This window comes from Oncorhynchus keta, chromosome 30 (assembly GCF_023373465.1).
Source record: "Oncorhynchus keta strain PuntledgeMale-10-30-2019 chromosome 30, Oket_V2, whole genome shotgun sequence".
NCBI classification, from domain to species: domain Eukaryota; kingdom Metazoa; phylum Chordata; class Actinopteri; order Salmoniformes; family Salmonidae; genus Oncorhynchus; species Oncorhynchus keta.
Genome location: NC_068450.1, coordinates 59,355,206 through 59,382,461, shown reverse-complemented (window position 1 = coordinate 59,382,461; position 27,256 = coordinate 59,355,206). Strand labels below are relative to the sequence as shown.

Genomic DNA, 27,256 nt, shown 5'->3' with positions numbered 1-27,256 from the left:
GTGTCATACTAGTTATTGTATGATAACAGCAAAGATCTTTCCTCTCTGGTTACAGCAATCTTTGGTTGCAGTACTTCTGAAAACAATAGGTGGCAGCAAAGCCATGTGTGGCAGGATTACGTCAATTGACATCCACGAAGAAGAACGGTTTGTTTTTAACAATGGTTTTTACGAAGAAGAAACTGCAGGTTTGTTGTAATAATTATGTTCTTGTTCGTTGCATTATGTTATTGATATTACATTTAAATAAGAGGCAAAGACAGTAAATTTAGAGAACTGAAACATCTGACTCACTTCATTACAATAGTAAGAGTTAGTAAGTATCCTAGCCATGTATATGACTAAACCACCATATTTTTATAACTAACCCAAGATAGACCAGAGCCTGTCGTTTCCAATGGTAGCAAATTAATCATAGTGGACAGAACAAGCATGAAGGGGGGCAGAGCCAAGCACAAGCTAGTGTGCTAAATGTTGTCGCATATATTTGCATATTTCAGTTAGAGAACACCTACTCTGAAGTGCGCGTGTGCAATAACTCAATTTGCCTTTGTTCTAAATAGGCAAAGGGCAAAGTCTACAAAACTCCACTCTGTTTGAGATCAATTACATAATTAGCAGAATCTCGGTCAAAATCTCCCACTGCTGGCATTTGGGCTTCACTTTTATACATCCGGTGAAATATCTGTCTCATTGTTCTGTCTGTGACTGAACAACAGATGGAAGGGGTTTAGTTATCATAAACTCTGACTATTTTTATTTTTTTCCAAGTTGCTACCTAGTAGTAGTGTAGTCTTTTTTTTTTTTTACCCGAGTTGGTTAAAATCGAATAATTGATTTCAAGACTGGGCTGAAAAACGATCAGTTCGCATTTCGATGGCCTCGGTAGACGATAGTACATGGGTGCTAGATCTGCACTATCGGGCTCTCAAAACACTGAAACAGATTGTATTTATTTTTATTTAACCTTTATTTAAATAGGCAAGTCAGTTAATAACAAATTCTTATTTACAATGACAGCCTACCGTCAGATACGTACATACCGCTTCATTATTAGAGTCCTACTCGGAAGACTACATTTCCGTTCTAGAGGACTGACATGAGTATGATGCTGCCCACTATAAAAGACTCACCCCGCTCCCGTACAAGGGACTGAAGACAGCCTTTTAACAAAGTGGCTTTTTAACATGTTTTTCATGTCTTAAAATGTTTTACCTTTGTTAGATCATTAGCACACATTTTAAATGGCTTTTACAGATTTGATGTTTTTACAGGGAAAGTACTTTTATTCATGGTTGTTTTCATTGGTTTTAACAACATGTACTTTTAACAAATTTAAATTTAACGTTCAAATGCTGTATTTTATGCTTTGTTGCTGTTTGTAAATGTGTGTAAATTATGTAAAAAATGTATGAGCTGTTTTTAAAGGAATTGTGCCAATACAACTTTTCCAAAAGAAAAGAAAAGGCTTCTTTTGTTTGAAAATAGGTGATGTGTGCTGTGTTCAGACTTGACGGATCCCAATGGGATGATGCGGCGCACTCTACAAATGTTTTACATTTTTTTTTATTTGAACTTTTATTTAACTAGGCAAGTTAGTTAAGAACAAATGATTATTTACAATTACGACCAAACCCGGACGACGCTGGGCCAATTGTGCGCAGCTTTATGGGGCTGCCAATCACGGCCGGTTGTGATACAGCCTGGATACGAACCAGGGTGTCTGTAGCACTGAGATGCAGTGCCTTAGACCGCTGCGCCACTCGGGAGCCTCACGCCTATTATTTACCATGCTATAGCCCTATTCGGACGGATATTACTAAAACAGTTGGTTTTGTCATCATTATCCAAACATGTGCTTTGCTCCAGTAGTCGATTCACATATGATTAGTTTCTCCAAACTGCTCCCTGTAATTCTAATTTATTTCTATATTTTTAGTTGAATTTATTTATGATGGAAGCCTGAATGTTTTTATTGTGGTCGTGGATATATTTCAACGCCATGTCCAGACGATAATAGGCTACACTGATAACTCGTGCTCGTGTGTTAGTGTGTTATGTAGCACAATACAGGATCTCTCCAATAATGGTATCTTTCCACGCGGCAGGATATATTCCGTAGCTGCCGCCGCTCCACTTCCACCTCGTCCTTTTATCGGCTCAATCCAGAGCGGATTCGCTTTTTAAAATCTCTGAGTGTATGCACGCAGTCCCGCAGCTTTCCAATAGTTTGAAGCAGCTAACTAGCCTCTTCAACAGGGTGCTGCTCTGCTGTCACCCCATTCGGTTTGGTTTGTGCCATCTCGTTTGGGGTTCTTCCTTGTTTTAATAACTAATTTCGCCTTTGCACTCCTAAACAACGCGATTTTTAGAAACTTTTGCAACGGGTAAAGTGTTCAAATCTTAGTCCACTCTGTTCATAACATATTCTAGTTTGGGGGACAGAAAACTGTATTGAGATCAAATGTTTCATCGATGAGAAATTTTGCAGAATGTTTTCCAACATCCATGTTCTCCCACTGCACACCTGTGAGCTTCCTCTCACTACCATATCAAGCGGATGCTAAACATTTATACATGTACATCCAATGAAATTGAAATCTCATTGTTCTATCTGTGGTTTCATCTCACAGGGCGCAGCCATCTTGCCTAAACTATTGTGTGTTCAACGGTGAACGAGCGATGCAAAGTAGCTAATTTAACGAGAGGTGACCATGCATGATGACAAAGCACATTACCTTAAAACCTGCCAACTTGAACTCAAACGCTTATAACGAGATAAGCTATAAACATGGCGTGAGTTACATTCGACCCACACGTATAAAGCAAGAAATAAGCTATACACGTGTGTGAGGTAGAATGCCCTTCACCGTCAGGCAGTTAACACCCGTTGGCTTAATAATACCGAGCAAAAATATAAACGCAACATGTACAGTGTTGTTCCCATGTGTCATGTGCTGAAATAAAATATCCCAAGAATTTTCTATATGCACAAAAAGCTTATTTCTCTCAAATGTTGTGTCCCTGTTAGTGAACATTTCTTCTGGGATCTTTTATATCAGCTCATAAAAACATGGGACCAACACAACATGTTGTGTTTATATTTTTGTCCAATGTAGTTTCCCGTGGAAACACATCTCAGCTCAATTACACTGAGGGGTTCAGTTTGTAGCTGTGTTTACTATAGTTCTGTTGCACTACTTTACAGTACATAAGTAACTATTCCTTCATTTGAAACTGACAGCTCTATTACACTACTGTGTAGCTGTATTTACTATAGTTTTTATGTTGCACTACTTACAGTAGGCTACATACAGTAACTATCCTAGTTTCCCTTGGAAACTCACTTTTCAACTATTACACTACAGTCTTGCACGGTGTGTAGCTGAGGTTACTCGTTTTCTGTTGTAGTTACAGTTAAGACAGTAACTATCCTAGTCTCCCCTTGAAACTCACATTACAGCTATATTACACTGCTGTTTTTCACACAGTGCGTAGCTGGGTTGGTGCATGATAGTTTCTATTACTCTACTTTACAGTACATACAGTAACTATCCTAGCTAGTTTCAGTAACTATCCTAGCTAAACTCACAACACAATTGCACTGAGGGTTTCAGTATATACAGTGGGGCAAAAAAGTATTTAGTCAGTCACCAATTGTGCAAGTTCTCCCACTTAAAAAGATGAGAGAGGCCTGTAACTTTCATCATAGGTACACTTCAACTATGACAGACAAAATGTGTTTTTTCAGTGTTCCGGAGTTCTAAATTGAGCAGCTGCTGAAAAATGAGCTCCTGTATATATTGAGATTTAAATGTTTTTTTTAGAGTGAAGTACATCGAAAAAATCAAGAGAAAACTGCAAGACTCAATAGAAGACAAAACAAGGAACAAACCAAAAAAGACAGGCTTTTGAAAAATTAACTATTTTTCATAAAATTGTACAGTTATCTTAGCTAGCTGAATTGCTAGCAGAATTGTTTACTTGTTGCTAAGCAGTTGCTAGGGACTCTCCTGGAAGAAGCTAGCTAGCTTACAAAGAATAACAACAAAAATATCTAGTTAACAGAAGAAAGGAAGACAAAATAAGGACAAAAGAAGGACAGAAGAAAAAGGAAAAGAAAGAGGACAACAAAGTGAAACAGTCAGCACTTCTATTGCAACTTCGTATTTCGTCGTCCTAACATAGTCTACACTGCTATCTGCCCAGCAGCTAGCCAGCTAGCAAACGTCCACCGTCTACCGAATAGCAGCACTGTAGAAACTATTACACTCAACTGAACGACTTGATTAGTGTAGTGTTAGCTAGCTACATAGTTGTCTTTGCTGTCTTCGTATCCAAGATAATTGTGTAGTTTAGAGCGTGTAGTCTTAGAGTGATTATCTTAATTTACCGAGGTTAGCTAGCCAGCTATTTGTCGTCCTTAACATAGGAGACACTGCTAGCTAGCCAACAGCTAGCCAACGTCTACTGAATAGAACTTCCGCACTCAACAACCCGGTCGCATTCCGCTTCGCTCCACAGGTAGTATCACATTTTCATTTCATTTCATTACAGCACAACGGTTTGATTTGTTTGATCGTAGCTAGCTACATAGCCGTCTGTGTATCAAAGATAATTGTGTAGTCTAGAGCGATTTTCTAGGTTAGCTAGCCAGCTATTGTCGTTCTTTTAACGCAACGTAACGTAATCAACACTGCTAGCTAGCCAGCTAGCCCCGAATAGCAGCACTGTAGAAACTATTACACTCAACGGAACGACTTGATTAGTGTAGTGTCAACAACGCAGCCACTGCCAGCTAGTCTACAAAGTCAACAACGCAGCCACTGCCAGCTAGCCTACTTCAGCAGTACTGTATCATTTTAATCATTTTAGTCAATAAGATTCTTGCTACGTAAGCTTAACTTTCTGAACATTCGAGACGTGTAGTCCACTTGTCATTCCAATCTCCTTGCATTAGCGTAGCCTCTTCTGTAGCCTGTCAACTATGTGTCTGTCTATCCCTGTTATCTCCTCTCTGCACAGACCATACAAACGCTCCAAACCGCGTGGCCGCGGCCACCCTAATCTGGTGGTCCCAGCGCGCACGACCCACGTGGAGTTCCAGGTCTCCGGTAGCCTCTGGAACTGCCGATCTGCGGCCAACAAGGCAGAGTTCATCTCAGCCTATGCCTCCCTCCAGTCCCTCGACTTCTTGGCACTGACGGAAACATGGATCACCACAGATAACACTGCTGCTCCTACTGCTCTCTCTTCGTCCGCCCACGTGTTCTCGCACACCCCGAGAGCTTCTGGTCAGCGGGGTGGTGGCACCGGGATCCTCATCTCTCCCAAGTGGTCATTCTCTCTTTCTCCCCTTACCCATCTGTCTATCGCCTCCTTTGAATTTCATGCTGTCACAGTTACCAGCCCTTTCAAGCTTAACATCCTTATCATTTATCGCCCTCCAGGTCCCCTCGGAGAGTTCATCAATGAGCTTGATGTCTTGATAAGCTCCTTTCCTGAGGACGGCTCACCTCTCACAGTTCTGGGCGACTTTAACCTCCCCATGTCTACCTTTGACTCATTCCTCTCTGCCTCCTTCTTTCCACTCTTTTCCTCTTTTGACCTCACCCTCTCACCTTCCCCCTACTCACAAGGCAGGCAATACGCTCGACCTCATCTTTACTAGATGCTGTTCTTCCACTAACCTCATTGCAACTCCCCTCCAAGTCTCCGACCACTACCTTGTATCCTTTTCCCTCTCGCTCTCATCCAACACTTCCCACACTGCCCCTACTCGGATGGTATCGCGCCGTCCCAACCTTCGCTCTCTCTCCCCCGCTACTCTCTCCTCTTCCATCCTATCATCTCTTCCCTCTGCTCAAACCTTCTCCAACCTATCTCCTGATTCTGCCTCCTCAACCCTCCTCTCCTCCCTTTCTGCATCCTTTGACTCTCTATGTCCCCTATCTTCCAGGCCGGCTCGGTCCTCCCCTCCCGCTCCGTGGCTCGACGACTCATTGCGAGCTCACAGAACAGGGCTCCGGGCAGCCGAGCGGAAATGGAGGAAAACTCGCCTCCCTGCGGACCTGGCATCCTTTCGCTCCCTCCTCTCTACATTTTCCTCCTCTGTCTCTGCTGCTAAAGCCACTTTCTACCACTCTAAATTCCAAGCATCTGCCTCTAACCCTAGGAAGCTCTTTGCCACCTTCTCCTCCCTCCTGAATCCTCCTCCCCCCTCCTCCCTCTCTGCAGATGACTTCGTCAACCATTTTGAAAAGAAGGTCGACGACATCCGATCCTCGTTTGCTAAGTCAAACGACACCGCTGGTTCTGCTCACACTGCCCTACCCGGTGCTCTGACCTCTTTTCTCCCCTCTCTCTCCAGATGAAATCTCGCGTCTTGTGACGGCCGGCCGCCCAACAACCTGCCCGCTCGACCCTATCCCCTCCTCTCTTCTCCAGACTATTTCCGGAGACCTTCTCCCTTACCTCACCTCGCTCATCAACTCATCCCTGACCGCTGGCTACGTCCCTTCCGTCTTCAAGAGAGCGAGAGTTGCACCCTTCTGAAAAAACCTACACTCGATCCCTCCGATGTCAACAACTACAGACCAGTATCCCTTCTTTCTTTTCTCTCCAAAACTCTTGAACGTGCCGTCCTTGGCCAGCTCTCCCGCTATCTCTCTCAGAATGACCTTCTTGATCCAAATCAGTCAGGTTTCAAGACTAGTCATTCAACTGAGACTGCTCTTCTCTGTATCACGGAGGCGCTCCGCACTGCTAAAGCTAACTCTCTCTCCTCTGCTCTCATCCTTCTAGACCTATCGGCTGCCTTCGATACTGTGAACCATCAGATCCTCCTCTCCACCCTCTCCGAGTTGGGCATCTCCGGCGCGGCCCACGCTTGGATTGCGTCCTACCTGACAGGTCGCTCCTACCAGGTGGCGTGGCGAGAATCTGTCTCCTCTCCACGCGCTCTCACCACTGGTGTCCCCAGGGCTCTGTTCTAGGCCCTCTCCTATTCTCGCTATACACCAAGTCACTTGGCTCTGTCATAACCTCACATGGTCTCTCCTATCATTGCTATGCAGACGACACACAATTAATCTTCTCCTTTCCTCCTTCTGATGACCAGGTGGTGAATCGCATCTCTGCATGTCTGGCAGACATATCAGTGTGGATGACGGATCACCACCTCAAGCTGAACCTCGGCAAGACGGAGCTGCTCTTCCTCCCGGGGAAGGACTGCCCGTTCCATGATCTCGCCATCACGGTTGACAACTCCATTGTGTCCTCCTCCCAGAGCGCTAAGAACCTTGGCGTGATCCTGGACAACACCCTGTCGTTCTCAACTAACATCAAGGCGGTGGCCCGTTCCTGTAGGTTCATGCTCTACAACATCCGCAGAGTACGACCCTGCCTCACACAGGAAGCGGCGCAGGTCCTAATCCAGGCACTTGTCATCTCCCGTCTGGATTACTGCAACTCGCTGTTGGCTGGGCTCCCTGCCTGTGCCATTAAACCCCTACAACTCATCCAGAACGCCGCAGCCCGTCTGGTGTTCAACCTTCCCAAGTTCTCTCACGTCACCCCGCTCCTCCGCTCTCTCCACTGGCTTCCAGTTGAAGCTCGCATCCGCTACAAGACCATGGTGCTTGCTTACGGAGCTGTGAGGGGAACGGCACCTCAGTACCTCCAGGCTCTGATCAGGCCCTACACCCAAACAAGGGCACTGCGTTCATCCACCTCTGGCCTGCTCGCCTCCCTACCACTGAGGAAGTACAGTTCCCGCTCAGCCCAGTCAAAACTGTTCGCTGCTCTGGCTCCCCAATGGTGGGACACACTCCCTCACGACGCCAGGACAGCGGAGTCAATCACCACCTTCCGGAGACACCTGAAACCCCACCTCTTTAAGGAATACCTAGGATAGGATAAAGTAATCCTTCTCACCCCCCCCCCCCTTAAAAGATTTAGATGCACTATTGTAAAGTGGCTGTTCCACTGGATGTCATAAGGTGAATGCACCAATTTGTAAGTCGCTCTGGATAAGAGCGTCTGCTAAATGACTTAAATGTAATGTAAATGTAAAATGTTTTTAAAAATCCAGAAAATCACATTGTAGGATTTGTAATGAATTTATTTGCAAATGATGGTGGAAAATAAGTATTTGGTCACCTACAAACAAGCAAGATTTCTGTCTCTCACATACCTGTAACTTCTTCTTTAAGAGGCTCCTCTGTCCTCCACTTGTTACCTGTATTAATGGCACCTGTTTGAACTTGTTATCAGTATAAAAGACACCTGTCCACAACCTCAAACAGTCACACTCCAAACTCCACTATGGCCAAGACAAAAGAGCTGTCAAAGGACAGCAGAAACAAAATTGTAGACCTGCACCAGGCTGGGAAGACTGAATCTGCAACTTGGTTAGAAGAAATCAACAGTGGGAGCAATTATTAGGAAATGGAAGACATACAAGACCACTGATAATCTCCCTCGATCTGGGGCTCCACGCAAGATCTCACCCCATGGGGTCAAAATGATCACAAGAATGGTGAGCAAAAATCCCAGAACCACACGGGGGGACATAGTGAATGACCTGCAGAGAGCTGGGACCAAAGTAACAAAGCCTACCATCAGCAAGGGCATTGAAGAAGAAACGTGGCTGGGTCTTTCACCATGACAATGATCCCAAACACACCGCCCGGGCAACGAAGGAGTGGCTCCGTAGGAAGCATTTCAAGGTCCTGGAGTGGCCTAGCCAGTCTCCAGATCTCAACCCCATAGAAAATCTTTGGAGGGAGTTGAAAGTCTGTGTTGCCCAGCAACAGCCCCAAAACATCACTGCTCTAGAGGAGATCTGCATGGAGGAATGGGCCAAAATACCAGCAACAGTGTGTGAAAACCTTGTGAAGACTTACAGAAAACATTTGACCTCTGTCCTTGCCAATTGACCAAATACTTATTTTCCACCATAATTTGCAAATAAATGCATTAAAAATCCTACAATGTGATTTTCTGGATTTTTTTTTCTGATTTTGTCTGTCATAGTTGAAGTGTACCTATGATGAACATTACAGGCCTCTCTCATCTTTTTAAGTGGGAGAACTTGCATAATTGGTGGCTGACTAAATACTTTTTTACCCCACTGTAACTTTGTCCTTTCTGGGATGGGAATTTTGGAGACAGCGCTGTCCTGAAAGCACATTTAGAAACCACTACAGCCTTGGGGTGACTAGTTCCATGTTGCCAGAACTGCAGCAGAATACAGTTTGCATCGGAGCCACAGCCATTCCCCCATGTCCAACCGCCACAGGCACATCGGCAACAGGGTACGTACATACACACACTAAATGTTATGAGTGTCGTTGATGTGATGATGTATGTGTTCCAGGGTGCGGAGAACAGAATGGAATCAGACAGAGGACGCCTGAGACCTCCAGTCCACAACCCCCTCAGCCAGACACAGACCCCACCCCTGGGACCTCCTCTGACCAACCGAAGCCATGAGTGTCTTTTAAACAACATAAAAGCTTGCCAGTATAATGCAAATATGAGCTATATGAGGTCAGAATTACCCAAATGTTCCTAACCTCTCATGAAATGTATAAAAGCCACATTCTGTTTTAATTCTGTAAAAACCCTGAAAGCCAAAAGTCGAAACATGTTGGTTCCATTGTCCTCATGCACCTCCGTTGATAAGAGAGGTAGCGGAAGATATCCATTCCCTAATTCCCTTATGTGTCCATTCAGCAGAAACATCCCTAAGACAGTACCAGTCAAAAGTTTGGGCACACCTACCCATTCAAGGGATTTTCTTTATTTTAACTATTTTTTACATTGTAAAATAGATATAAAAAAACTACGAAATAACACAAATAGAATCATGTTGTAACCAAAAAAAATCTTAAACAAATCTAAATATATTTTAGATTTTAGATTATTGAAAGTTGCCAGCCTTTGCCTTGATGACAGCTTTGCACACTCTTAGCATTCTCTCAACCAGCTTCATGAGGAATGCTTTTCCAACTGTCTTGCGGGAGTTCCCACATATTCTGAGCACTTGTTGGCCTCTTTTCCTTCACTCTGCGGTCCAACTCATCCCAAACCATGTCAATTGGGATGAGGTTGGGTGATTGTGCTCTCCTCCTCATGTGCAGGGCCCAGAGTTGTTCCTGCTGATTAGTAGTGCCCAGAGCCTTTCCTTGACCACATGACTTGACCAGGAAAAACATCTGCCCATGTCTCACTGTTCCCCCATGTCTCCTCAGGACTTTGCTGGCCCATTGGAAAACATCCACTGAAGAACCAAAGCCTCCAAAAGGAAAGACAATAAAGAAACTTGCTCAAACATCCCAAAAAAGAACAAACAATGAACCATCTCAGAAGTGCAAAACACAACAGGCAAATAAATCACACTGTAGTTACAGCCCAAGAAGAGGAGGATAAACAAAGCTGCCAAAATACAGACACAAACAAAGTTTTTCCTCAAATACCAGCCACAAACAAAGAAGTCTCTCAAATGCCCCCAATAAGGGAAGTGGACATGGAGGTAACTGAAACATGGGACGCAGCGGACATTCTGACCTACCAGATTCTATGACATCCTATGGGTTCTCGCTTGTTTATTTACACACACCAGTGCACAGTACACAAAGACTTTTCTTTTGTAAAGTTATGTCAGTGAAGAATGTTTCATAAAACAAAGTTAGTTTTCAGAACCAAGAGTTGTACATAGATACTGTATGTCTACATTTGCTTTCTATTTAAAAAGTATCTCAAACAGAGGTTGTCCTCTACTGGTTAAGACCATGGTCAGTTTTGGTACGTTGATATCAGTTTTAAATGTAGTCAAACGTATTTTCTTAGTTTCACTCCCTGGTAAATGCAACGACTTGGGACTGTTCAAAGTGCTTGCACTAAAGCTGAACATGCAGAAAACCTTAACATTTTGATTATCAGGAGTTAACTTATTATCATTATTACATCCTGAGCATTGCCCCTGTCGTTTAATGAAGGGTCAATAATGTTAATCCAGCTGGAAAAACTAACATTTTGTATAAAAACATTGTAAATATTTTGGTTGTTGAATTATTTATTTTGTATAGTTTATCTCTGGATCAATACGTTTAGTGCTATCCTGGATCCTTGGGACATCCCTAAAGATTATGGATATACGTCTCTCTACCCTAACAATGTCGTTGTCTAGCTCCCGCCTTTCTTTGAATTGGTGGAGACATCTCAATATTGTAATCTGTTTTTTAGTATTTGATGAGGGCTGTTCACGTCAATCTCGAGTATTCAATGGCGGGATACACTACTAGCCTTATAACATGCATATGCATAGCCATCTCCGGTAAAACGTGTTTTTTCTCAAAGTTGCTGGGCTGTCACGTGGCCTACTTATATCCGTACACTCATAAGCATTCCAAACGTCTATTCGATCAAATAGACTTCAGGTAGCAAATAAACCATTAATTGACCTCCATACAAAAACTTGCATAGTGGGCGAAACAACGAAAAAAACGCCACCTGTTGGAGGGGGACCGGTTTTCCGGCAAATTAGGCTACTCTTCCTATCTGGTTTCGACTTAAAATGTATTTATTTTTATTTGCTCATTAGGCTATTCCTTTTATTGACATGTTCAAAGCAGAGCAATGAATACCATTAAAGATCCCACATTAGAACTCCGTAACATGATGCACAGTAAATAACCTGCATCATTACAGATAACATGTTTTATCCAACAGCAACAGCAACATGTTTATGTGCTATGTGTTGACCTACGTGTTAAAAATGTATCTATGTCCTCATCTTTTTTTTTTTTTTTTACATGTCTGGTGTATTTATGTTGTCTGTTTTCTGGTTTAGACGTTCTTTAAAAATATATATATTTTTATTATACATTTATTTTATTCATAATACAAAAATCAACTTACATTGCTACATCAAACATGTATAGCAAGCCAAACACAGGTATTAACAATGCTCAAACATACAAAACATATAAATAAAAATAAAATACAAGTGCAATTATATTCACTCTGAAAATATCTTATAATGATTCATGAAGATGTTATTCTTGTTCTTATTCACTAGGGTTAGTGTTTTAATAAGATAATTCAATTCAATCAGAAAAAAATGTAATTTTTGTATATAATTTTGGAATTTTTGTTTGTGTATAAAGCATTTGGCAACAAGAATTTTAAAAAAACAAGGTTTAGACTTTCCCGTCTACTCACTGTGGTTGTTCAAGCGTCACATCCGCTTTTGACTTGCTCATGCGTCAGTGAATGCGGCGCTAAAGAAACGGAAGCGAGTAGCAGTGTTTCGCTTCACTTGATAACATTGTTAGTTAACTATAATAAACCAGTTAAATATATATCGTTTAAGTTTCTATCGACAAGAAATGAGCGACAACGAAAAGGATTTTGGCGAGCGGGTGCGTATAATCAACCACGATTCTTGCCCTAAAATGAGCAGACAACGACGCCATTTTGCCCTAGCCTAGCTAGCTACAACCATGATGTAGTTAATAGCATTGGTTTGCATCGACAGTATGGATTTTGTACCGTTTATATTTTGTAATTTAATGTCCAGTTACTCTTATGTTAACATTTGTGTCTTTTCAGTAGTTTTTGCAACTTAACGCTAGCATATGTTAGCCCAATCAGGCCAAGTGGTTTGCAGCTGTTTTAACGTTAGCTAATTCACATCAAGTAACGTTACATTTTGAATTAACGAGTCTACTGAGACTGCTGGCGAGAAACAGTTACCAATGTACATTTACTCATCATTGCAGGTGAATGCAATATATAACTAACTATAGATTAGTAGCTAATTAGCGAATTGGTTTACGGCTAGAATGTTTAACTTCGTCCTCACTTACTGCTGCAGTCACTTAGCTAATTACAGATTGTACGCCAGATAATGTGACATAGCAAAAAATGTTGGCTAAATGAAGATGGTTCACTCGTGCCGTTTACCATAAGGGGGGAAAAAAGTCAGTTCCGGTCGACTTAACTGGGTGTCTTCCATAGACACCAATAGACGGGTTGGTTGTTTTGCGACAACTGACTCGGGCGAAATAGAGGGGGTTAATTTTAAGGCTGGTTTACAGTTGGTCTATCGACATGCATGTAGACAGTTGTTGCAGTGACATCATGAACATCCGATTGTTGTCTGACATAAAACTTGTTGTTATGAAAAAGTATAAACTCAAACATCACAGGCTTCATGACAACAAACACAAAAATGACAGGCTGTTAACAGCTGCCTGCTGGTCCAAAATAGCATAACTGCTGTATTTTAACACCAATAAACCCATCGGTTTAAAAATGTAATACAGTATATTTCAATCTGGCAAACCAGGCAAATAAAAGTAACTTTCTAAACCATGTTTTTGTTAGTTTCTAGCTAGCTGGCTAGCCAGTTCAAATAACGACTATATCATAGCTGACAATGTCTTAAATAAAGCTCATTTTTATTCGTTACTTAGGGTGTACACCCATAAAGTTCTTATTCTGTTTTTGATAAAAAAAATAGATGCATTCAATAGAGAATTGCATCAATAGTCCAAACTCTGTTTCTACCATATCATTCACAAGTTAGACTATTTACTCAGAATTTAGAATGATTCGCGTGAATAGAATGTCATTATGGCCATGGTCAAAAAGTGGTCGCTGCTCAATAGAACGCGGTCACTGCGCTGCCTTCAAACGTCAACTGACAAGCTAGCTAGTCGCTCGCTGCAGGTTCCTGTGTGATAACAGATTTTTTCTAAAGGAAATCTACCGAATACAAAACTAAATTGGGTCTATATATTTATTAATTTACAAAGCTAAGACTGAATTTTAATATTTACCTTCCCTGAAGACAATCTGTTGCAGTTTTCATAGTTATTTCGGAATATTTTTCGCAATAGAAACGGCCCCTCTCAATGTTGATTGACCCGGGGTCAGAGGAATACACTGATCTGGTGTTGAAAATGACAAGGGTATCAAGTTTACTTTGATTGGTCCAAACCGTGGAGACACCTCTAAATGTTACCTCCAACACTGAAAAATGGAAGAGATACAACCAAGAGCTGGGCAGTTTAAACTAGCAACTGCCACAATAAACTAATGTTCTTATTTAATCAACACTGTTAATTATTAAGTACTAGCATATTAATATTCTAATATTGTAGATAACAATCTGATCAGTTGAATGTGATTTATAATGACAGAACTACGTTTAGACATTACTTTAGTAGCACTTGAATTTCTGTATTTCACTTCATTCCAGAGCAGTGAGTGAACACCCTACATTATTACAGGAAAATAAACAAGACAATTATTTACAAATAAATGGCGAGAAAATGACAGAAAATAGCTTACGGTTCTGAGTGTGACGAAATAAAAGCAGGTCATTCTACCGGAGAATTTAAGAACTTGTGCACTGTCTGTCAGGTAACCATGACAATGGCAGCCGCGTGGTCAAAGTTGAACTTTATTCATCTGTCTTATATATTTATATATAAGACATGTTTTTTCCACAGAAGTAGTGCACTGGGCCTTTACTAATACTGTATTAGCGGACCGCTGTAGCAAGGGAAAATTGTATATATATTTTTGAAATATACAATATCTTCCCGCTGCTATGTCCACGGAATATAAATTAAGTGTTGTTTTGATTAGCAACACTTGTCGTATTCAAATTGTCTAAAGACATGTTGATAGACAAAGTATAAACCAACCTATAGATTGTTGACAACATCTGAACTATATTTCGTATCCACTGTTTATTGAAAACATAAATATATTTGCACAATGAGCACTTATCTCTCATGCATCGTTACAGTTGTTGGTTAGCTAGGGAATTTTAGCCATATTAGCGTAGGTGTGACATGAGTCAAAACAAGACATGGTAGCAATAACAACCTACGATGCCCCACATGGCAGCATCTTTTTATTGTTGCTAGCAATCTGACCAATGGCCATCCAGAATCTCAACAACACACAGACTTCTGCCCTGTTGAAGCGTGTGCATACAAACCGCCACCATAGATTTTTCAACTGACCTGTTCTTGGCAATACTTTTCCCACCGAATCGAGAACGAAGAAAGTATCTTAGAAATGTCAGTTGCAGGTGGTTCTACAAAAAACACGCATTCAGAAGGGAAAAAAAATCCATGTTTTGTATGGAGTGAGATATGCTTCCAGCATGTGTGTAGTTCTTTGTTTTGGTCGCACCATATAATGATGTGCTGTCATCTACTTCTACACATGGCCGTGTTGCATAGAAACTACTAGTTTATGAAAAGATGCTGGGAAATCCTAGATGTGCGGCAGCTAAGCCGGCTAGGAACCATCTTGCGCGGTACAGAACATGGATTTATTATCTTAAGAGTTTTCGCTGGTTTTTGTAGAGCTGCCGGCAATTTGAAATTTACATTTTAAAGGTACTTTCTTTGTTCTCGATTCAGTAAAAAAAAAAAAGTATCACCAAGAACAGGTTAGTTGAAAAACCTATGGCGGCGGTTTGTTTGAGTTTATTAAAAATGTTACAGGGACAGTGCACATTAATCAACGTTTCAGTAAAAATGCTGGTTTTAGCCAGCCGGTTAATTTTCAACTGCAGTCCCTGGGTAGGTTATTAAAAACAATTACAATATTGACAATCTGAGCACACGCAGAGCAACAGAGGACAAGCAAGACATAGCATACAGACATAGCATACAGACAGAGCAACATAGGACAAGCAAGACGTAGCATACAGGCAGAGCAACATAGGACAAGCAAGACGTAGCATACAGGCAGAGCAACATAGGACAAGCAAGACGTAGCATACAGGCAGAGCAACATAGGACAAGCAAGACGTAGCATACAGGCAGAGCAACATAGGACAAGCAAGACGTAGCATACAGGCAGAGCAACATGGGACAAGCAAGACGTAGCATACAGGCAGAGCAACATGGGACAAGCAAGACGTAGCATACAGGCAGAGCAACATGGGACAAGCAAGACGTAGCATACAGGCAGAGCAACATGGGACAAGCAAGACGTAGCATACAGGCAGAGCAACATGGGACAAGCAAGACGTAGCATACAGGCAGAGCAACATGGGACAAGCAAGACGTAGCATACAGGCAGAGCAACATGGGACAAGCAAGACGTAGCATACAGGCAGAGCAACATGGGACAAGCAAGACGTAGCATACAGGCAGAGCAACATGGGACAAGCAAGACGTAGCATACAGGCAGAGCAACATGGGACAAGCAAGACGTAGCATACAGGCAGAGCAACATGGGACAAGCAAGACGTAGCATACAGGCAGAGCAACATGGGACAAGCAAGACGTAGCATACAGGCAGAGCAACATGGGACAAGCAAGACGTAGCATACAGGCAGAGCAACATGGGACAAGCAAGACGTAGCATACAGGCAGAGCAACATGGGACAAGCAAGACGTAGCATACAGGCAGAGCAACATGGGACAAGCAAGACGTAGCATACAGGCAGAGCAACATGGGACAAGCAAGACGTAGCATACAGGCAGAGCAACATGGGACAAGCAAGACGTAGCATACAGGCAGAGCAACATGGGACAAGCAAGACGTAGCATACAGGCAGAGCAACATGGGACAAGCAAGACGTAGCATACAGGCAGAGCAACATGGGACAAGCAAGACGTAGCATACAGGCAGAGCAACATGGGACAAGCAAGACGTAGCATACAGGCAGAGCAACATGGGACAAGCAAGACGTAGCATACAGGCAGAGCAACATGGGACAAGCAAGACGTAGCATACAGGCAGAGCAACATGGGACAAGCAAGACGTAGCATACAGGCAGAGCAACATGGGACAAGCAAGACGTAGCATACAGGCAGAGCAACATGGGACAAGCAAGACGTAGCATACAGGCAGAGCAACATGGGACAAGCAAGACGTAGCATACAGGCAGAGCAACATGGGACAAGCAAGACGTAGCATACAGGCAGAGCAACATGGGACAAGCAAGACGTAGCATACAGGCAGAGCAACATGGGACAAGCAAGACGTAGCATACAGGCAGAGCAACATGGGACAAGCAAGACGTAGCATACAGGCAGAGCAACATGGGACAAGCAAGACGTAGCATACAGGCAGAGCAACATGGGACAAGCAAGACGTAGCATACAGGCAGAGCAACATGGGACAAGCAAGACGTAGCATACAGGCAGAGCAACATGGGACAAGCAAGACGTAGCATACAGGCAGAGCAACATGGGACAAGCAAGACGTAGCATACAGGCAGAGCAACATGGGACAAGCAAGACGTAGCATACAGGCAGAGCAACATGGGACAAGCAAGACGTAGCATACAGGCAGAGCAACATGGGACAAGCAAGACGTAGCATACAGGCAGAGCAACATGGGACAAGCAAGACGTAGCATACAGGCAGAGCAACATGGGACAAGCAAGACGTAGCATACAGGCAGAGCAACATGGGACAAGCACGACGTAGCATACAGGCAGAGCAACATGGGACAAGCACGACGTAGCATACAGGCAGAGCAACATGGGACAAGCACGACGTAGCATACAGGCAGAGCAACATGGGACAAGCACGACGTAGCATACAGGCAGAGCAACATGGGACAAGCAAGACGTAGCATACAGGCAGAGCAACATGGGACAAGCAAGACGCAGCATACAGGCAGAGCAACATGGGACAAGCAAGACGCAGCATACAGGCAGAGCAACATGGGACAAGCAAGACGTAGCATACAGGCAGAGCAACATGGGACAAGCAAGACGTAGCATACAGGCAGAGCAACATGGGACAAGCAAGACGCAGCATACAGGCAGAGCAACATGGGACAAGGAAGACGCAGCATACAGGCAGAGCAACATGGGACAAGGAAGACGTAGCATACAGGCAGAGCAACATGGGACAAGGAAGACGCAGCATACAGGCAGAGCAACATGGGACAAGGAAGACGTAGCATACAGGCAGAGCAACATGGGACAAGGAAGACGTAGCATACAGGCAGAGCAACATGGGACAAGGAAGACGTAGCATACAGGCAGAGCAACATGGGACAAGGAAGACGTAGCATACAGGCAGAGCAACATGGGACAAGGAAGACGCAGCATACAGGCAGAGCAACATGGGACAAGGAAGACGTAGCATACAGGCAGAGCAACATGGGACAAGGAAGACGTAGCATACAGGCAGAGCAACATGGGACAAGGAAGACGTAGCATACAGGCAGAGCAACATGGGACAAGGAAGACGTAGCATACAGGCAGAGCAACATGGGACAAGCAAGACGTAGCATACAGGCAGAGCAACATAGAACAAAAAGCAGCAAGACAAAATTCATAAAAGCAACAGTGTTTCCACACCTCACAAGATACAGACAACAGGGGGCCTTTCTCTATTGCCCAGTAATGGACAACAACAATCTTTGGTTATATCACATTATCCGGCATAACCTCTGTAGCTATTTATTAGTCAGTTACAATGTATTAAGCTCTTCCACATATGGCACCACCCATGTGAGAGTACTGTCTCTTTCTAAAGTTGTTATTTAGTTGCACTGTAATGGTCCTGCAAAAGCCATTTTTGTTTTAAATCACACATAATCAAATGTTATACTGAGTGGGGCATTGAAAGAAGTAGCTAATTTACTTTAAACCCTTACTCAGATTTATTATAGCAGTTCTTCAATCTTTGTCCAAGGGCTTGATAAACCAGATGTGCTAGTACTGGGCTGGAACAAAAGCCTGCACTCCTTGTGTGACCCTCGGACTAGGATTAAAGAATACCATAATTTGATAACTTTTCTAGTCTTCATTCATCATATTATGATGTTGTGCATTTCAGAGAAATCAATATACATATTTCCTTAACATTGCTTTGATTTAATGCTTTTCAGGTGAGCCAACTTATTTAGTCTGATTTGAGTGTAAAGAGCCTGGTTTTTGCACATTTTGACCTCTGTAGCTCTTATAAAAATTTAAAAAACCAACCCTTTTTATCATCCTTGTCTGTTTTTCGTTAAGGTTGAGTTGGGAAGAAGCAAAATGGCGGAAGAAGTTTCAGATATGAAGTTTGAAGTTGTTAAAGGGCATATTTGATGAAGCTGATGGTGTTGATGCATGCTAATGTAAAATGAAGCTGGCAGAAGCGAGCGGCCACTCTGTCCATTGGTAGAGTGATGTAATGGCAGAAATCAAATGGGAGGAAGGAAGTGGGGGAAGAGGAGAGAAAAATGAAGTCAGAAATGGTGTGAAACGGAAGAAAGAAGAAAAGAGATGGTTGTTTTGAAGTTATGAAGTTAAAGAAGTGATGAAGTTATGAGAAGTGTTCGGGGGTATGGTTAATTCCCTATAGCCTGCTATGTTATTACTACAATCCTATTTCTCTCTCCCTCTCCTTCTGTTTTCTAAAGCAGTGTTTCCCAAGCCATCCCTCAAGGACCCCCAGTCCTTACACCTGTTTGTTCTCTTCCACCACTGGTACATCTGATTCAACAAAATCTCAAGCTCTTTCTCAAATTGAATCAGATGTACTAAAACAGAAATGTGCGACAGTTGGTCTCCCTGAGGGATGGCGTGAGAAACACTTCTTAAGCATGCATGCCAACTGTTCCTCCATCTCAGACACATTACCTAGTCCTCAACACGCAAGGTTAAACTCTGCTACGCTGCCTAGAGTGTAAGAGAACAATCCGCTCATCATAGAACTGTGTTTAGATTAAAACCTACTTTAAGCCTATATGATATCCTCTGGTCGCCTGTAACAGGCAGATCAAGTTACAACAAATACCTGTCGTTAATGAAATGTTATCATTTTTTTTCTTAAACTACTGGAGCTGAAATATAAGAGGGGCCTGTAGCAGGTTTGAGCGAGGTTCCTTCTGTACCTCCTCTCTCTCTCTATCCTGACCATTTCTATGTTTTGATTTTGAACTATGTTTTATGTGTATCTGGCCCGTTCAGGACTCGCGGTCCGCTTCCAGGAGTGTGAGCCCAAGGGGTTCTGGGAAGTCTGCCAGCCGCTCCCCGGCCCATTCCCCAGCCCGCTCCAAAGATGGCTCCAGACACTCCAGGTCTAAATCCCACTCCCGATCCCGCTCCAAGTCCAGGTAAGAACCCCAGCTCCAAGGAGGCTTTGGGTTTTGTGGTGACACTTTTAGGAGCTGCTGGGTAGCATAGTGTGTATTTCCGTTCAGGTCCACATAGAGCTTGTGTTGTTTTTGTGTTATGGCTTTATTCATGTTGTTTTTGTTTCCAAACACTTTAAATCGGGGACCATCAACTAGATTCTGCCGCGGGCTGATTTAAAAAATGTTTTTGAGCGGATGGTCAGGGGGCCGGAACATACAGTGCCTTGCGAAAGTATTCGGCCCCCTTGAACTTTGCGACCTTTTGCCACATTTCAGGCTTCAAACATAAAGATATAAAACTGTATTTTTTTGTGAAGAATCAACAACAAGTGGGACACAATCATGAAGTGGAACGACATTTATTGGATATTTCAAACTTTTTTAACAAATCAAAAACTGAAAAATTGGGAGGTTTAAAGCCGGATTTGGATACAAAAAGATTTCCCAAGCTTTAAACATCCCAAGGAGCACTGTGCAAGCGATAATATTGAAATGGAAGGAGTGTCAGACCACTGCAAATCTACCAAGACCTGGCCGTCCCTCAACTTTCAGCTCATACAAGGAGAAGACTGATCAGAGATGCAGCCAAGAGGCCCATGATCACTCTGGATGAACTGCAGAGATCTACAGCTGAGGTGGGAGACTCTGTCCATAGGACAACAATCAGTCGTATATTGCACAAATCTGGCCTTTATGGAAGAGTGGTAAGAAGAAAGCCATTTCTTAAAGATATCCATAAAAAGTGTTGTTTAAAGTTTGCCACAAGCCACCTGGGAGACACACCAAACATGTGGAAGAAGGTGCTCTGGTCAGATGGAACCAAAATTGAACTTTTTGGCAACAATGCAAAACGTTATGTTTGGTGTAAAAGCAACACAGCTCATCACCCTGAACACACCATCCCCACTGTCAAACATGGTGGTGGCAGCATCATGGTTTGGGCCTGCTTTTCTTCAGCAGGGACAGGAAAGATGGTTAAAATTGATGGGAAGATGGATGGCGCCAAATACAGGACCATTCTGGAAAACCTGATGGAGTCTGCAAAAGACCTGAGACTGGGACGGAGATTTGTCTTCCAACAAGAAAATGATCCAAAACATAAAGCAAAATCTACAATTGAATGGTTCAAAAATAAACATATCCAGGTGTTGGAATGGCCAAGTCAAAGTCCAGAACTGAATCCAATCGAGAATCTGTGGAAAGAACTGAAAACTGCTGTTCACAAATGCTCTCCATCCAACCTCACGGAGCTCGAGCTGTTTTGCAAGGAGGATTGGGAAAAAATTTGTCTCTCGATGTGCAAAACTGATAGACATACCCCAAGCGACTTACAGCTGTAATCGCAGCAAAAGGTGGCACTACAAAGTATTAACTTAAGGGGGCTGAATAATTTTGCATGCCCAATTTTTCAGTTTTTGATTTAAAAAAGTTTGAAATATCCAATAAATGTCGTTCCACTTCATGATTGTGTCCCACTTGTTGTTGATTCTTCGCAAAAAAATACAGTTTTATATCTTTATGTTTGAAGCCTGAAATGTGGCAAAAGGTCGCAAAGTTCAAGGGGGCAGAAATTTCGCAAGGCACTGTAATTACAAATCATTTGTAGACTGCAAATTGACCGCAAGAAGTCCAAACAAACAATCACGTATACCTCTCTATTATGTGTGGGAATACTTTGGACCAGATTTCCAAAATTAAAATCACTTGGAGCTGATGTGCGGGTGTTTTTACAGTCTTATGTTGAATAAAAAATTAGAATAACAAACACTTTTATTTTTACTTGGGGTGGCCAAATAAAATCAGCCGCCAGTTAGAAACCCTGCTTTAAATGTTCTTAACATGTCTTTTATTTTATTTTCCCCAGGTCTCGTTCCCACAGAAGCTCCCGCAGGCATTATTCACGCTCTCGCTCCCGTTCCCACCGCCGCCGTTCCCGTAGCCGTTCCCGAAGCGGGGAATACCGCCGTCGTCGGAGCCACAGCCACTCCCCCATGTCCAACCGCCGCAGGCACATTGGCAACCGGGTACACACACACACACACACACCTCTGGAGACGAGACTCTCTGAGGCAAACCCCACACACAACCTCTATCCTTCTCACAATCCTCCTCTATAGGCCAACCCGGACCCGAACTGCTGCCTGGGTGTGTTTGGTCTGAGCCTGTACACCACAGAGAGAGACCTGAGAGACGTGTTCTCCAAGTACGGCCCCCTGGCTGACGTCAGCATCGTCTACGACCAGCAATCACGACGCTCCCGTGGCTTCGCCTTCGTCTACTTCGAAGTCCGAGAGGACGCCAATGAGGTAGGAAGGCAGGGAGGGAGGGAGGGAGGGAGGGAGGGAGGGGTTATTGCAGGGGAAGAACAGAGAAGAATCAGAACTTTTGAGTGAGCATGGTGTTGAAAGGGAATACTCTTATCTAAACATCTTTGTCACTCTCCTCCACCCCCCCCTCTCTGTTTCAGGCTAAGGAGAGAGCTAATGGAATGGAGTTGGATGGACGGAGGATCAGGGTCGATTTCTCCATCACCAAACGACCACACACTCCTACCCCTGGGATATATATGGGACGGCCCACATAGTGAGTGACCGTCTTTCTTAGACTCGCGCATCTGGGATGGCCCACGTGATGCACACACATGTTGTATATTCAGTGAATACTCTAACCGTGTGTGTTTTCCAGTGGTGGTGGCGGCGGCAGCAGCAGCAGCAGCGGAGGCGGTGGTGGAGGAGGAGGAGGAAGTGGCGGCCCCAGCTCAAGCTCATCTCGCCGTAGCTCGAAGGATTACGACCGCGGCGGTGACCGTGGTTACGACAGAGGCTATGACCGTGGCTACGATCGTTATGACGACCGAGAGTGCTACAGGTCCTACAGGTGAGACACCTGGCCTGGATCTTATAGTTAGTGTTTGCTAAGCAGGACTGGGGCAGTTGGTTGGCGGATGCTTATTGTGTGTTGTCTCTCCAGACGCAGGTCTCCGTCCCCGTACTACAGCCGAGGGGCCTACCGGTCTCGCTCCCGCTCGCGGTCTTACTCCCCACGTAAGTCAACCAGACTTAGCACCGCTTAACATGGTTAACTTGACGGCTAATATACTAGTGACGCAGCGGCGGGGCCTCGATGTCTAAATGTCTCCCTCCTGTCTCCACAGGCCACTACTGAGCAGAGGGAGGAGAGGAGCAAGATGATACTTTTTGTGGGGTTAGGGCCAAGGGTGGGGTGCATATCTGGGGAAGTTAGGGAAATGGTAAAGGATATAATTGTGAACTTGATAAACAGTCATATATTTTGTTTATTTTAGTTACATTTATTCAGTAGGTTGATTTCTGTACATGAGCTTCTGTCAGTCTTGCCCATTGTGTTTAGAGAAGCTGTCGATTTGTTAATCCAAGGTTCTCCCCAGGATTTTTTTAAAATTGTGGTGCTGCTGAGTACAGCGAACACCTGTAATTCCCATTTCCTGCAATCAAGAGCACATTTCGGTAGGGTTCAATTTTACATAGTGGCGCAGCCAGTCCACAAGGTGTCGCAGCACCCCTCTTACATTCTTTGGGGAGAACCCTGTTTAATCCATCGGATCTGTAGTATTTTGTATCACCAGGCTCCTTTTTACTGGGTAGATGTGTTGAAGTACAGTGATATTTAGTGCACGGTAGGTTCTAGGGGAGAGGGCCCAAGGTAAATGCAGCTCTAGGATCTGATTACCTTACCCCCAATTCTAACCTTAACCTTTAGGTTGATTAAAAAATATCTCACCCTTTATCAGTGGTTAGGGGGCAACTTCTTCCTCCTGTATGTTCGGGAGAAGAGCCAAGAGCTAGAAGCTCTACCCTTGTTCAATGCTGTGTGTATGGGTGTACCATGATTTTAAGTCTGCAGTATTCCAAGCAATAATAAAACTGCATCTTTTCAAGTTTTGTCCATTAATACTTTCTTAGTGTATCCTGTACTTGGTGTGTGGCAAACTGGTGAACATTATGTAAGGCTATAGGAATTGGTAAACCTTACAACAGAGAAGGGTCTTGTTACAAACATAAACAATTAAAAGGCTAAGATAAATGTTAAGGATGATGGTAATTATATTTATGAACCACATGTCCACAGGACCCCAGCAAACGAAAAAAGGGAGGTATTGAGATCATTGATCTTATTTTTCTTATTCAACAATAACCATGTTTGCATTGCATCCCATTATTATAAAAGTGATATGACATAGGCAGGTAACCCCAACAACAACTGCTCCCCGGGCGCTGATGACGTGAAGGCAGCCACCAGCACCTCTGATTGAGGGGTCGGGTTAAATGCTGAAGATATTTCGGTTGAATGCATTCAGTTGTGAAACTGACTAGTTATCACCTCGAGGAAGAGCTGCCTTTGTTCTAATGTAATTGGTTGGATGAAAGTTTGCTCAGTAGGTGCTTACAGTGACTGGGTCCAGGATGTCTACAAGATGTCTAAACTAATTAAACAGCAATAGTGGAGTTTAAGATCTTCATTTTTTACTTGGTGTATTAGGTTTAAAAAGGCTTCTGAAGTTTAATTTCCACTTTGAAATGTCAGACTTGATAAAATGTATCAACCCCTACAAAAATGTCTAAATTTTAATTCACATTTCCTGTTACTGCAGGATTACTTTCCTGCTGTAGCAAGCTGTCAAATTTAAATCCATCATCTGTACTGACAGGGCCATTTTAGTGTATACTTGAGTGCCAATTCGGTCAAGAACCGAGCTGCCCCCAGATGCAAAATGTGTACACCCAGAATCAGGTTGCCACACAGCGGGTTACTGGTTTGAATCACGTTGGTGATTTCTTCCTAACAATCAGTGGGCAAAGCTTAGCGATTGGTGTACAGATGGGTAAAATCAAGAAACCTCTCTGTGGAAGTAGGATGCAGGTGAATGGAGGACATAGACCTTTCCATGTGGTAGGTCCCTGGTTCAAATCCTGGTGGGGAGGGTGTTCTAAGGCCTGGATTAAATTCATAGTGCAGCACACTGGACAGCCAACAATGCAGCTATTACAGGCATTTCCCCCAATGTTTGCATATATTGAATTCAGTGGAAATACTGCACATGTCGGCTCAATCATAAAATACCTTCAAGTCAACTTTGACTAGCTGCTCTACAGCGCTCATTTGGATTGAATCGTTGCCTAAAAGGCCTGGTTTCAATCCAATGCCCGTTATAGAGCAGTGCATTACGCTTCGAACACACCGACTGTCATTGCGTTTTGATACACCAGAAGTACATTCATTTCCAATGGAACGCTCTGCAACGTGGAACGCTCTGCGTTTGCCTTTCAGCATTGCGTTGCAGAGCGTTCTGTGTGGTGCATACGTTGGATTTACTTAACGTATGCATCAAATGTGTATGCGTAGACTTAATAGCAAAATGTGATTTATTTTTGTTGCACACATATCCAGTAAAAAAATGTGGGATAACATAAGATTGAGAATTTCTTTACATGTTTCATTTTCCAAGCATTATTTATTCGACGACATCCACAAATTGTGAGAGCCTATAATATCATTTCCCTCAAATGCAGTTTTGTAGCGAAATGCAATAATAAATAGTCTAGAGAGCAGAGTAGGCTCTTTTAACAATGAGACCAACGTTGAGGAAGGTGGTCTTGATCACGCTGTTGGGCCGGGACCAGCCCCGCCGAAAGCGCAGGTCTGTGTGGGTCCAGAGATGGTTAGTCCCGAAAGCAGGCAGGAGAGTTCCACCGTTTATTTCAAGAGTTTAGATTGTTTGGAGAGGAATTCCGAAGTAATTTTCGTCTGGACCGAAGCCAGTTCGATCACCTGCTCCAGATGGTTGGAGCCAGGCAGTGTTGCCAACTCCTCAGTAAGGAAAGTAGCTATTGGCTGTCCTAAAAGTTACTAAATGACGTAATCTCCCAATTTGCATAATTGACCATGTGCATGTATTTGTGATGGATGCTGTAGGGCGAGGAATAACGTCGTGAGAGAGACAAAGGGTGAGTTAAAAAACACCCTAAATATGTTTGTTTGATGAGGATTACAATATAATTAGTAGAGCATAATAAACAGTAATGAGGTAGCTATAGGAGTAGATATAATACGTGGGTGGAATTCAAGTTAGACACAATATTGTTAATTATTTTGAATTATATTTCAGATTCTTGGTGACAGGGGACTCCTACAGGACCATGGGATTCAGCTTCCGAGTTGGACGGTCCACGGTGGCAGGCATTGTCCCCTCTGTGGCACAAGCCATTTGAGACTGTCTGGTTGGTGAATACATGCCTGTCCCCGAGAAAGACTGGAGGGCCATTGCTGCAGAGTTCCTGGAGAGGTGGAATTTCTCCAATTGTCTTGGCTCCATTGACGGGAAACATAGTAATTCAGGCTCCACCGTGCTCAGGTTCGCAATTCTACAACTACAAGGGTTCATATTCAGTTGTACTCTTGGCTGTAGTAGATACCATCTACTGTTTCCGTGATGTTGGTGCTTACGGCAAGGGAAGTGATGGCAGGACCCTCCGGGACTCTGCTTTCGGCCAGGCACTTCAGGATGGTGCCCTGGAGATTCCACCACCTGCATCACTCCCTGGGGCTGAAGACCTGGGACCTGTTCCCCACGTCTTCGTCGGTGAAGAGGCCTTCCCTTTAAGACCCAACCACATGAGGCCCTACGCTGGACGCCAGCTGCCATTGCCAAAGCCTGTAAGGATCTTTAACAAACGACTGTCCAGGGCAAGGTTAGTTGTTGAATGCTTTGCGATTCTGGAAGCCTGGTGGAGAATGTATCGGAGAATGCTTGGTCTCAGCCCCTCAAATGTCGATGCCTACGTGAAGGCCACGTGTTCTCCACAACTACCTGTGGAGGTCATTCCAGGAGTCACTCCGGATGGCAATGGGCACGCCAAATGGTCACCTACCTGATGTCACCAGGGCAGGTGCCAACAACGCCCCCAGACAGGCACTCCAGGTGAGGGAGAAGCTAACCACCTACTTCTCATAGCCAGCAGGTGATGTCCCATGGCAGTAAGCCGTGGAGTGAAACAGCTCTTTTAAGAACCATTCACCGTTGTCCATGAATTCTTTTTTTCCCCAGATTACTTTATGTATCATTGTCTCTCTTCATTTGGAAGTTATATTT

The 27,256-nt window shown here is 43.6% G+C and overlaps 2 protein-coding genes across 6 annotated transcripts; both read left to right on the top strand.

Annotated features, from left to right (window-relative positions):
• Positions 1-94: 94 nt before the first annotated feature.
• Positions 95-11,811, top strand: LOC118363851 (uncharacterized). 3 transcript variants are annotated; one of them, XR_004821481.2, is made up of 3 exons: positions 95-188; positions 9,380-9,552; positions 10,257-11,811. XR_004821481.2 is itself a non-coding variant. In XM_052488699.1 (2 exons), exon 1 carries the CDS (start codon positions 7,166-7,168, stop codon positions 7,913-7,915), a length of 750 nt encoding a protein of 249 aa, XP_052344659.1. In that variant the 5' UTR covers positions 7,028-7,165; the 3' UTR covers positions 7,916-9,552; positions 10,257-11,811. The 3 variants fall into 3 exon arrangements, 1 of the variants encoding a protein (XP_052344659.1); XR_004821482.2 differs by lacking the exon at positions 95-188 and adding an exon at positions 2,200-2,387; XM_052488699.1 differs by lacking the exon at positions 95-188 and having other exon boundaries at positions 7,028-9,552.
• A 419-nt stretch (positions 11,812-12,230) lies between these two features.
• On the top strand, positions 12,231-24,043 carry LOC118363850 (transformer-2 protein homolog beta-like). 3 transcript variants are annotated; one of them, XM_052488698.1, is made up of 9 exons: positions 12,231-12,428; positions 19,022-19,332; positions 19,961-20,106; positions 21,992-22,151; positions 22,245-22,433; positions 22,595-22,710; positions 22,813-23,004; positions 23,098-23,171; positions 23,282-24,043. In XM_052488698.1, the coding sequence occupies exons 4-9, from the start codon at positions 22,119-22,121 to the stop codon at positions 23,290-23,292; spliced, it is 615 nt and encodes a 204-aa protein (XP_052344658.1). In that variant the 5' UTR covers positions 12,231-12,428; positions 19,022-19,332; positions 19,961-20,106; positions 21,992-22,118; the 3' UTR covers positions 23,293-24,043. The 3 variants fall into 3 exon arrangements, with proteins under 3 accessions (XP_052344658.1, XP_052344657.1, XP_035601011.1); XM_052488697.1 differs by having other exon boundaries at positions 19,022-20,106; XM_035745118.2 differs by lacking the exon at positions 19,022-19,332 and having other exon boundaries at positions 12,232-12,428.
• Positions 24,044-27,256: the final 3,213 nt, after the last annotated feature.

Coding starts and splice junctions, on each gene's coding strand:
- LOC118363851 (XM_052488699.1), top strand. CDS start 7,166: ATGACGGATCACCACCTCAAGCTGAACCTCGGCAAGACGGAGCTGCTC.
- LOC118363850 (XM_035745118.2), top strand. CDS start 12,396: ATGAGCGACAACGAAAAGGATTTTGGCGAGCGG. Junction 12,429..19,960: donor AAAAGGATTTTGGCGAGCGG/GTGCGTATAATC, acceptor TGGCCCGTTCAG/GACTCGCGGTCCGCTTCCAG. Junction 22,434..22,594: donor TCCGAGAGGACGCCAATGAG/GTAGGAAGGCAG, acceptor TCTCTGTTTCAG/GCTAAGGAGAGAGCTAATGG.